At 47.8% G+C, this 12,676-nt stretch overlaps 1 protein-coding gene across 1 annotated transcript in view; it reads left to right on the forward strand.

The window, feature by feature from the left end:
• tmem266 (transmembrane protein 266) overlaps positions 1–12,676 on the forward strand; it is a 96,213-nt gene that overhangs the window by 69,244 nt on the left and 14,293 nt on the right. Inside the window, exon 8 of the mRNA XM_055662534.1 lies at positions 8,202–8,317. Within this exon, the coding sequence (XP_055518509.1) occupies positions 8,202–8,317 (116 nt within the window). The remainder of the gene's footprint in view (positions 1–8,201; positions 8,318–12,676) is intronic.

Genomic DNA, 12,676 nt, shown 5'->3' on the forward strand with positions numbered 1-12,676 from the left:
TCAGTTTCGCCACCTCCAACGTGACCCCACCACTCGCCACATCTTCCCATCTCCCCCCATATCTGCCTTCCGCAAAGACCGCTCCCTCCATAACTCCCTTGTCAATTCTTCCCTTCCTTCTCGGTCCACCCCCTCCCCGGGCACTTTCCCTTGCAACCGCAAGAGATGCAACACTTGTCCCTTTACCTCCCCCCTCGACTCCGTTCAAGGACCCAAGCAATCGTTCCAGGTGCGACAGAGGTTTACCTGCATCTCTTCCAACCTCATCTATTGCGTCCGCTGCTCTAGATGCCAGCAGATCTATATCGGTGAGACCAAGCGGAGGTTGGGCGATCGTTTCGCCGAACACCTCCGCTCGGTCCGCAATAACCAAGCTGACCTCCCGGTGGCTCAGCACTTCAACTCCCCCTCCCACTCCGTATCCGACCTCTCTGTCCTGGGTCTCCTCCATGGCCACAGCGAGCAGCACCGGAAATTGGAGGAACAGCACCTCATATTCCGTTTGGGGAGTCTGCACCCCGGGGGCATGAACATCGAATTCTCCCAATTTTGTTAGTCCTTGCTGTCTTCCCCCTTCCTCAGCCCCCCTGACCTATCTCCTACCATCCCCCAGCCTTCGCTCCTTCCCTTTATTATTGTCCCCACCCACCCCCGCCCCCGATCAGTCTGATGAAGGGTTTCGGCCCGAAACGTTGCCTATTTCCTTCGCTCCATAGATGCTGCTGCACCCGCTGAGTTTCTCCACCCACATGACAACACTGTCTGCTGCCCTCTAGAGTCTGGAGTACTGCGGATCTGTTTTGGGCACCTTGCCACAGGAAGGGTGTAATGAAGGTGGAGAACATGTCAGGGATCGATGCCAGGACTTGAGGGCCTGAGCTATAGGGAGAGAAAGGACTTTATTCCTCTAAGTGCAGGAGGCAGTGATCTTATAGACGTGTATAAAAGTGTGAGGGGGAATAGATCGGGTGAATGCACACTTTTACCCAGAGTAACGGAATCAAGAGCCGGATTATATAGGAAGATAGACTGAATATTAGCTTCCATCACAGTGAAGAATGTTGATTCCACTGTGGTGGATGTTTATGTTAAATTCTATTGTGTATTGGGTTATTTTTAATTGTATGGCTGTGGTAATTTGCAGATGAAACAAAGCTGGGTGGCAGTGTGAACTGTGAGGAGGATGCTATGGGAATGCAGGGTGACTTGGACAGGTTGGGGGAGTGGGCAGATGCATGGCAGATGACGTTTAATGCGGATAAACGTGAGGTTATCCACTTTGGTAGCAAAAACAGGAAGGCAGATTACTATCTAAATGGCGTCAAGTTGGGAAAAGGGGAAGTACAACGGGATCTGGGGGTCCTTGTACATCAGCCTATGAAAGTAAGCATGCAGGTACAGCAGGCAGTGAAGAAAGCGAATGGCATGTTGGCCTTTATAACAAGAGGAATTGAATATAGGAGCAAAGAGGTCCTTCTGCAGTTGTACAGAGCCCTAGTGAGACCACACCTGGAGTATTGTGTACAGATTTTGATCTCCTAATTTGAGGAAGGACATTCTTGCTATTGAGGGAGTGCAGCGTAGGTTTACAAGGTTAATTCCCTGGATGGCGAGACTGTCATATGCTGTGAGAATGGAGCAGCTGAGCTTGTACACTCTGGAGTTTAGAAGGATGAGGGGGTATCTCATTGAAACATATAAGATCGTTAAGGGTTTGGACACGCTAGAGGCAGGAAACATGTTCCAGATGTTGGAGGAGTCCAGAAGCAGGGGCCACAGTTTAAGAATAAGGAGTAAGCCATTTAGAACGGAGATGAGGAAACACTTTTTTTCACAGAGAGTGGTGAGTCTGTGGAATTCTCTGCCTCAGAGGGCGGTGGAGGCAGGTTCTCTGGATGCTTTCAAGAGCTAGATAGGGGTCTTAAAAATAGTGGAGTCAGGGGATATGGGGAGAAGGCAGGAACGGGGTACTGATTGGGGATGATCAGCCATTTGGCTCGAAAGGCCGAATGGCCTACTCCTGCACCTATTGTCAATTGTCTATTGTAATTCAAATTCCACTGTACCTTAATTGGTTTTACGTGCTATCACATGTAAGATAATACCACAAATACATGTGAACTTGAACTTTAAGGCGAGAGGGGGAAAGATTTCATAGGAATCTTTTCACCGCGAGTGCCTGGTGCTGTCGTGGCCATGTGCTCCTTCTTCAGACTCTAACACAACCTTGCTCTGCTCCAAGACATAAGCAGAGACTCTTGCTATCAGCGGCCAACACATCCATCCTCGTTCCAACACCAATGTTGAGTTTAGTTTATCGTCACATGTACCGAGCTTTTGCTGCGGGCTAACCAGTCAGCGGAAATACAACTTCAAGTTCAAGTGAGTTTATTGTCATGTGTCCCTGATAGGACTATGAAATTCTTGCTTTGCTTCAGCACAACAGAACATAGTAGGCATTGACTACAACAATACATGATTACAATTGAACCATTCATTGTGTACAGATACATGATAAAGGGAATAGCACTTAGTCCAAGATAAAGTCCGATCGAAGATAATCCGAAGGTCTCCAAAGAGATAGATAGTAGTTCAGCATTGCTCGCTACTTGTTGGTAGGGTGGTTCAGTTGCCTGATCAAAACTGGGAAGACACTGTGTTTAAGAGGGAACTGCAGATGCTGGAGAATCGAAGGTTACACAAAAAAGCTGGAGAAACTCAGCGGGTGCAGCAGCATCTATGGAGCGAAGGAAATAGGCAACGTTTCGGGCCGAAACCCAAGGGTTTCGGCCCGAAACATTGCCTATTTCCTTCGCTCCATAGATGCTGCTGCACCCGCTGAGTTTCTCCAGCTTTTTTGTGTAACCTGGGAAGACACTGTCCCTGAATGTGGAGGTGTGCATTTTCACACTTCTGTCATTTTTGCCCGATGGGAGAGGGGAGAAGAGGGAGTGGCCAGGGTGCGACTCGCCTTGTTTATGCTGGTTGCATTAGCTCTGCTGCAGAAACATCCCGTGACTGTTGCAGTTAAGAACTAGCCCCAGAGTGAAACAAATATAGATGGTGAGATGACGGCAATGTTTGCAGACTGAGGTGGCCGCAACCTAGTGCCAATTAACTGGCAGGTTTACCGTGGGGGAAATAAACATCATGGCTGTGTGTTTCTGTATCGGATAATCAATTGGACAGTCGCACACACACTGTTCCTGATTTCACGGCTAGTAATGAAGTAATGAGTTCATGGTGAACATCAGCAATCTTGCGGCATTGTTGAGTGAATGATTAGAAGTGGACTTGCTCTTTAATTAGCGGAGGTGCTGACTTCTGCAGTGCAACGGTGGAGGTTCTTCACACAGCACGGAGCGACGGCAAGGCTTTTTGACCGCAAGGCATGGGAGTAGAATTAGGCCATTCAGCCCGTTGAGTCTACTCCAGCCATTCAACCCTGGCCCCAATCCACATGTTTCCCAAACATCCAAACGCACGTCAGCAGGCAGTGTGGAGAACCTTAAATATAGACACAAAATGCTGGAGTAACTCAGCGGGACAGGCCGCATCAGGGAATGAATGGGCGTCGTTACAGGTTGAGAAGGGTCTCGAGTGGAAACGTCACCCATTTGTTCCTTCTCCCCAGAGATGCTGCCTGTCCCGCTCAGAGTCCGGGGAGAGGGAGACACAGAGATAAGGAAGTGTAAGGTGTGAAAACGAGACATCAAAGGGGATGCAGATCAAGGAAAATTTAGAATAGGAGAAGGTGACAATGAAGAAGACAGAGATAAAATTTCACAGACCCGAAACATCACCCAGAGATACTCCCGTTCCCGCTGAGTTACTCTAGCATTTTGTGTCTACCTTTGCCCTTTAATGCTGAGGCTATTCCGTTGCAGGGCCGGTGTTTCGCTGTATGCTACACAGCAGCAATCAAAGCCCCCCCTTTGCCTCCCAGTCTTTGGGACGCAAAGGGTGGTTATATAAATGCAGCAGCATCGCCTTTGTGTTTAATCCTCTCCCATCTTACCAGACTGTGGGGGTGAGCAAACAGCAGCATCTTACCGAGCAAAAATAACTCACTTCTAATCCTCTTGATTGCATTAATGTAGATTATTCTGCGCGGATCCCCATTGTACGGTGCTTTCACAAACAGTTCAACGGTGGAACGGCTGCATCTGTGGCCTTGTCTGCTAATCAGCGTTGGGCCTGTTCATTAGGAGCAAGTGGAATATCATTGACATTTACTTTGCCGTTTTTTGTATCTAGTTTAAGAATTAATCAATTCAGACGACAATTTACAAATGCTTATTTTTCGAAAGCGGAGCGTAAAACTGAACTGTCATCTCTGAAGTAAAACATCTCTGAGTTACAGAGAGAGCCGTTCAGTGTTGCAGTCTCGCTGTGCCAGAGAGCTTGACCTCGGGTGCTGCATGTGTGGAGTTTGCACGTTCTGCCCGTGACCGTGTGGGTTCCCCCGGGTGCTCTGGTTCCCTCCCACATCCCGAAGACGTACAAGTCTTGTCGGTGAATTGGCCTCGGTAAAATTGTAAATTGTGCCCAGTGTGTAGGACTAGTTACGGGGATCGCTGGTCGGTACGGACTCAGTGGGACAAAGTGCCCGTTTCCTCGGTGAATCTGGACAGTCCAAAGTCTAAACTGATGCACCACAATACTGAGATCTATATTCTGCTCTCTGCATCTTCCCCTTTGCTCTACCTATTGTACACAAGTCTGATTTGATTGTGTTTATATGTGGTAATAGACCAAGTGCAGACCCGTTGGGTCTGCTCCCCCAATGGTGTGATCCCCCAACCCAATATTCCACCATGCACCCGTCTCCTCCAACGGAACTGAAGCCGTCCCCAAATGTAAGATTCCAGCACTCCCCTGCCTCCCTCAGCAGTGGATTGAAAAAAATTCCAATTGCACCTGCTGCAGCAGTTCCAATTGCAATACCAATTGGCCCTCCCCCTCCTGTTGAAGCACTTGGTGTGATATCCCATTGAGGTAAAAAGTTCAGAGTGTTCCTGTCTTGCAACTTTGTATTGAAGTGTGTTGGAAGCTGATAGGAAGGAGCAGCCGTCAACGAATCAAACGGCAGAAAGGCAGCCGGACGGACGGACGGCCGGCGGCAGCCACAGAGTTTTATATAATAACTAGACCAAGTGCAGACCCGTTGGGTCTGCTCCCCCAATGGTGTGATTCCCCAAACCCAATATTCCACCATGCACCCGTCTCCTCCAATGGAACTGAAGCCGTTCCCAAATGTAAGTTTCCAGCACTCCCCTGCCTCCCTCAATTGCACCTCCCCTGCCTGCTGCAGCAGTGAAAAGTTCAGAGTGTTCCTGTCTTGCAACTTTGTTTCGAAGTGTGTTGGAAGCTGATAGGAAGGAGCAGCCGTCAACGAATCAAAAGGCAGGAAGGGATCCGTACTGCAGGCGGACGGCGGACGGATTTGAGTTTTATATATTAATAGATAGAAGATAGAAGATAGATAGATAGATAGATAGATAGATAGATAGATAGATAGATAGATAATCTGATCTGCTTGGCGAGCATGCACACTTTTCACCGTAAAAAATTAAATCAGTTGTTTTAATTACTTTTTTTTTTTAATTTATTAGAAGTAGTGTACATTACAATGATATAAGCCAGAAATAACAGAATACATTTCCTGTAGCACTTCATATATTAAACTTTAAAAAGAAAATTAAAGAGAGTTAGATAGTGTAGTAAGTGCGTGGGAGAGTGATCACGAGAGACCCTTAGAAACGAAAAACTCGAAAAGGAGTTAATTACTTTTTATGCAGATGCTTATAAATTATTTATGCTTATTTTATGCATATAAATTGCGATCACAAATGTGCTTTCATAACTCAGTAAAATTCTATCAACTAAAAACTTATATTCATAAATATTTTCCACTTGACAGTAATAGACCTAAATACTTCCATCTAAAGGAATGAAATGAGTCAGTTGTTGGAGAAGTATCTACGAAGAAGTATGGGTGCTTTGGCCGTCTACATCTAACGATAATGTTTAGAGATTATTTATAGAAACATAGACAATAGGTGCAGGAGTAGAGGCCATTCGGCCCTTCGAGCCTGCACCGGCATTCAATATGATCATGGCTGGCCATCCAAACTCAGTATCCTGTACCTGCCTTCTCTCAAGTCAAGTCATGTTTATTTGTCACATACACATACGAGATGTGCAGTGAAATGCTCGCGGACTTTTGTGCAAAAAGACAAACAACCAAACAAACTATAAACCCAATCATAACACACAAATACCTTTACATAATAAATAATGGAAGGAAAAACGTTCTCCATACCCCCTGGTCCCTTTAGCCACAAGGGCCACATCTAAGTCCCTCTTAAACATAGCCAATGAACTGTGACCTCAACTACCTTCTGTGGCAGAGAATTGTCAAGTCAAGTTCAAGTGAGTTTATTGATAGGACAATGAAATTCTCGAATAGCACAAATTCTCCCGAGTTTTCAAACCCGCAGAATGTTCCTTACGGACTCGTTACGAACATTCTGCGAGTTTGAAAACTCGGGAGAATTCCTGAAACATTCGGGGAAGTGGGACAGGCCCTTTAGCAGCAAAGGTCTACGTCGAAATTAATCCCGATATTCCAGCAGAACCTGTACAAGGTCTCCCTCTGGTGACGGAATTCATCAATGACAACTACACCCTGTAACTTTAGTTTAGTTTAGAGATACAGCATGGGAAAAAAGAAGGCCCTTCGGCCCGTTGAGTCCATGCCAGCCATCGATCAATTGTTCACACTAGTGCTATATTATCCCACTTTCCCCGTCCAGTTCCTATATTTTACAGAGGGCCAACTAATCTACAGACTCACATACATTTGGGATGTGGGAGGAAACCGGAGCACTACATGGTCGCAGGGAAAACGTGCAAACTCCACACAGACAGCACCGGAGGGCGGGAACGAACCCGGGTGTCTGGCGCTGAGCCCAGATTCATGTGGGTTCAGGGTTCAAATCAGAGCGGCCAATTAGTTTAATGAATGAGGGAAAGATCATTTGCATACGTCGGTGGCGCAGCAGGTAGAGCTGCTGCCTCACAGCGCTAGAGAACCCGGTTCGATCCTGACCACTGGTAGTTGAACATTCTCTCTGTGACAGAGTGGGTTTCCTCCGGGTGTTCTGGTTTCCCCCCACAATCTCAAACGACCCGAGTCGCTGCCTCAAAAAGGCTGGCAGTGTCATCAAAGACCCACACCATCCTGGCCACACACTCATCTCCCTGCTACCTTCAGGTAGAAGGTACAGGAGCCTGAAGACTGCAACGTCCAGGTTCAGGAATAGCTACTTCCCCACAGCCATCAGGCTATTAAACCTGGCTCGGACAAAACTCTGATTATTAATAACCACTTTCTGTTATTTGCACTTTACCAGTTTATTTATGCATGTGTGTGTATATATATTTATATCATGGTATATGGACACACTGATCTGTTTTGTAGTAAATGCCTACTATGTGCTGTTGTGCTGAAGCAAAGCAAGAATTTCATTGTCCTGTACAGGGACACATGACAATAAACTCACTTGAATTTGAACTTGAACTTGGTCCCTGGTTTGCAGATGGTTGTGAACGCTTTCATCCCCCCCCCTCACCCCCTTTTCCCCCATTCCCCTTCCACCCCCCCCCCCCCCCCCCCCCCCCAGCATGGCCGTTACCAGGCAGACGTCATCCACGTGGATACTGGGAAAAAAGTTCAATGGTGGCAATAACAAAGGGTTTCAGGGAACGTGGTATCAGATTCCTTTTGCGAAATGGCAGCAGGGACGATGGGCCGAATGGTCTCCAGTGCCGTAGTGATTCTCTGCGGGTGAGAGGAGGAGCTGGATCTTGGCCGAGAGGCGTCATTCCGCAGAACGCATCCCGACTACGGGTGCTGTCTGCGCAGAGTTTGCACGTCCTCCTTGTGACCTGCGCGCGGGTTCTCTCGGAGATCTTCGGTTTCCTCCCACACGTGCAGGTTTGTAGGTTAATTGGCTTTGGTATAAAATGTAACCGGTCCCTGGTGTGTGTGGGACGCGGGGAATCGCTGGTCGGCGTGGACTCGGTGGGCCGAAGGGCCTGTTTCCGCGCTGTATCTCGAAACTAAAGCTACCACCCTGCTGTGACTAGTCTCCTCGACACCCCACCAACACTGCCGCCCTCTTTCATTCTTTCAGCTTACGTGCTGCCGGTCAAAGTGGAGATGGAGATGGTGGTCCAACAATACGAGAAGGCCAAGCAGGTTCGTGAAGACCAGCTGGAGCGGCTGACGCAGATCTGCCAGGAGCAGGCGGTGAGTGGGACAGGGGCAGCGAGTACCATCAGCCAAACCCACACCACTCACACACACACAACACAATCAGTCTGAAGAAGGGTCTCGACCCGAAACGTCACCCATTCCTTCTCTCCAGGGAATGAAGAAGGGTCTCGACCCGAAACGTCACATCCAACTTATCCCGTACCTCTCTCAGGGATACCCCCTGCTTTAGACAGGAAGAAGGAACTGCAGATGCTGCTGGAAAAAAAATGCGAAGGTAGACCAGCAAATGCTGGAGGAACTCAGGCCGAAACCCGGGGGTTTCGCAGCATTTCCTTCAGGGAGGCGAACGGAAATTTCCTTCAACGTTTCGGGCCGAAACCCGGAAGGGTTTCGACCCGAAACGTTGCCTATTTCCTTCAGGGTTTCGGCCCGAAACGTTGCCTATTTCCTTCGCTCCATAGATGCTGCTGCATCTGGATCTTGGCCATGGATAAAAATCGCGTACCCATGGCCTCCAGAGATGCTGCCTGACCCACTGAGTTTCCAATTTCGGCAAACCTGTCTTTGCAGTTCCTTGTGTCTCCACTGGGAGGCAGACATTAGTCTCGAGATACCAAACACCTCCCGCATATTTTGTTTTATTTTAGTTGAGAGACACACAGCGCGGAAACAGGCCCTTCAGCCCACCGAGTACATACCGACCAGCACACTAGCACTGTCCTACACACACTAGGGACAATCTACACTTATGCCAAGCCAATTAACCTACAAACCTGTACGTCTTTGGAGTGTGGGAAGAAGTTACAGAGATAGGTTGAATAAGTTAGGTCTTTATTCTCTGGAGCGCAGAAGGTTAAGGGGGGACTTGATAGAGGTCTTTAAAATGATGAGAGGGATAGACAGAGTTGATGTGGACAAGCTTTTCCCTTTGAGAATAGGGAAGATTCAAACAAGAGGACATGACTTCAGAATTAAGGGACAGAAGTTTAGGGGTAATATGAGGGGGGAACTTCTTTACTCAGAGAGTGGTAGCGGTGTGGAATGAGCTTCCAGTGGAAGTGGTGGAGGCAGGTTCATTGGTATCATTTAAAAATAAATTGGATAGGCATATGGATGAGAAGGGAATGGAGGGTAATGGTATGAGTGCAGACAGGTGGGACTAAGGGGGAAAAAAATTTGTTCGGCACGGACTTGTAGGGCCGAGATGGCCTGTTTCCGTGCTGTAATTGTTATATGGTTATAAGCTGAAAAACCCACGCAGGTCACAGGGACAATTGCAGTCAACGTGCAAACTCCATACAGAGAGCACCCGTAGTCAGGATCGAACCCGGGACCCTAGCGCTGTAAAGCAGCAACTCTACCGCTGCGCCACCGTGCCGCCCAGCTTTGAACTCGTAGTCTGGCAGCTATCAAGGGGCAGCAATGGCAACAGATGGAGCTTTGCTTTGAGATCTCATCGGAGAGCCGAGCGGGAGGCATCTCCCCCCACTGCCCCCCAATCTGGGTCTTTTTGCTCCAACCTCAGGAGAGAGACTTAAATCCACAGCTTCCCAACTCAGAGACAGCAGTGTGACCTCTGCAGGGGGCATTGAGGGGGCATTGACGGAGAAGATGCAGCAAAAGGTGGTCCCCAGGTGTCAATGGCCGGGAACGGCTTAATAAATAAACACAGCCGGTTGGCTCACAGTGGGTGCAAACTCCGCAGAGGCAGCATGCTGATCCGACGGGACTAAGATGCCAGCAATGCCAAGACTAAGATACCAGTCATGGGACCAGTGCTTTTTTTTTTTGCAACGGTATGCGTTGGATCAGTGTCCTGGGCACCTCGATAAAATTAATAACCAGATTTTAAAAAATCATTTTAAAAAGTTAAAAACTATAGTTAACGTTTTTAAAGTTAAAAGATAACTTTTTTTTTTAAGTTAAAATTTTGTTCAAGCTAAGAAATAGATTAAAAAAAGTTAAGAGATAGACTTTCAAATGTTTATAATGTTAGAGTTAAAGATTGAAAGTTAAAAACTAGATTTAAAAATGAGATTATCAAAGTTTTAGGATTTGTATTGCGGCACAAAGATTAATAGCAGCACGGGCGGGAGAGTCGCTGCCTCACAGCACCAGAGTCCCAGGTTCGATCCCAACTACGGGTGCTGTCTGTACGGAGTTTGTACGTTCTCCCCCCTGTGGGTTTTCTCCGAGATCTCCTGCACTCCAAAGACGTGCAGGATTTGTAGGTTAATTGGCTTGGTGTAAATGTAAATTGTCCCTAGTGTGTGTAGGATAGTGCGGGGATCGCTGGTCGGCGCGGACTTGTTGGGCCAAAGGGCCGGTTTTCCGCGCTGCTTCTCGAAAACTTAAAAACGATAGCAACTGGAAGCGGCCATTCCAATTCCCCAATTGGCTACAATTTGTCAGGAAATGGGGTTGAAGTGCAAATCTGGCACTAAATGCACAAAGATGGGACCAATGTTACTGCAGGAGAGTGCCGTGGGGAAGTGGTTTAGCCAACGGCAATCCCTGTACAGATGTAAACAGGAAATAAAGTCACTTGTTGCTGCATTGGCTGCGTTGGCAAGATCGGAGAGCGGAGCCTGGAGATGGCTCGAGACAGAAAACAGATGTTAAGTGAGTTGTCCCGGCCCGCTGATGTAGGTGTTGATCCTGGGAATACGTAGCAAAGCAATTAGTGACCCAGAGCTGCTATTAAAGTGCACTTAGAGGCTTTCATTGCAGTCGCATCTTAGATTGCATCGTCTGGGCCTGCAGCCAACTTCAGCCATGTGAACAGACACACAGGGATAAGTCGAACAAAGACTAACTCTTGTTCTGTTCATTGTCACCTCGCACAACAGCATACACTGCCCTACTTCCCTGTAGACTTTCAGAATGATGTACCATGGCCCGAGTGAACTTGCATGTAGCAAAGTCTTCCCCATCTCCCAATCTACCTTGTTGCAGCTCCTGCACTTTTTTTTAAAATCTGCACTTTCTTGTAGTTGAAACATTATATTCAGCACTCTTCCTCTTTTGCTCTACCTGGTCTAGAATGACCATTATATGATGTACAGCCACAAACTTGTAGTGATGTCCGCCATCTTTACCTTGTTACAGCTCCTACACTGGCACTTTCTTGTAGTTGAAACATTGACCTCTTTTGCTCTCTACCTGGTCTAGAATGATGTTCAGAATGATGTACCACAGCCAGAGCAAACTTGCATGTAGCGATGTCTTCGCCATCTCCCAATCTACCTTGTTGCGGCTCCTGCACTTGTTTTAATCTGCACTTTCCTGTATATTCTGCACTCTTTCGCTTTTATTCCACCTGGTCTATTTGTGTGTGGTGTGATTTAGTCGGATAGAAGGCAAGGTAAAGTTTTCGCTGTATGTTGGTACCCAGGACAATCATAAATGAATAGCAGATGTTGAGAGAAGTGGCAGAGATACAGTGAATGGAAAGGTAATGGCAGGTTATATCGATAGGGTGGGGCTCCTGAGAAATATGGCTAAGTTGGTATGTGTAACCTCTTTATGGGCTGCTAGAGTCATAGAATCATACAGCAGGGAAGCAGGCCCTTCAGCCCTTCTAGTCTATGCCAACCAAGATACCAACATGTACGCAAGTCCCTTTTGGCACATATCCCTCAACCTTTCTGATGCATGTACCTGTCCAAATATTTTTTACATGGTGTTATAATTCCTGTCCCAACTACCTCCTCTGGCAACTTGTACCATACACCCACCACCCTGTGTGTGGTAAATGTTGCCCCCCTCACCTTAAGCCGATGTTCTCTGGGTCTTGATTCCTCTACTCTGGGGGAAATATTCTGTGCATTCACCCTAACCATTGCCGTCGTGATTAGATCACCTCCTCCATCAGGCGATCAGCAGAGAGCAGAGGGCACCCCGACGCTCCATAGATGCTGCTGCACCCGCTGAGGTCCTCCCATTGAGTACATTGGGCTTGAGGCTTGTGGGCAATCTTGGTGTTGTGGTGGTTGCACTACTGCGGGCAGACAGCAGAGGGCAGTGAGTTGCCACTGTGAGTTGACTGAACCTGGGCTGTTGGCTGGACAAAGTTTTCTCCTCAACCCGAGATATACACAAACCCCCCCCCCCATCCCCATCCCCCCTCCATGGTCCATTATTCCAAGGGTTCACTGCACTGGAGTTTGACAATAGACGATAGACAATAGGTGCAGGAGTAGAGGCCATTCGTCCCTTCGAGCCAGCACCGCCATTCAATGTGATCATGGCTGATCATCCCCAATCAGTACCCCGTTCCTGCCTTCTCCCCCATATCCCCTGACTCCGCCATTTTTAAGAGCCCCATCTAGCTCTCTCTTGAAAGCATCCAGAGAACCGGCCTCCACCGGCCTCTGAGGCAGAGAATTCCAC

Source organism: Leucoraja erinacea, chromosome 36 (genome assembly GCF_028641065.1).
Source record: "Leucoraja erinacea ecotype New England chromosome 36, Leri_hhj_1, whole genome shotgun sequence".
Lineage (NCBI taxonomy): Eukaryota > Metazoa > Chordata > Chondrichthyes > Rajiformes > Rajidae > Leucoraja > Leucoraja erinaceus.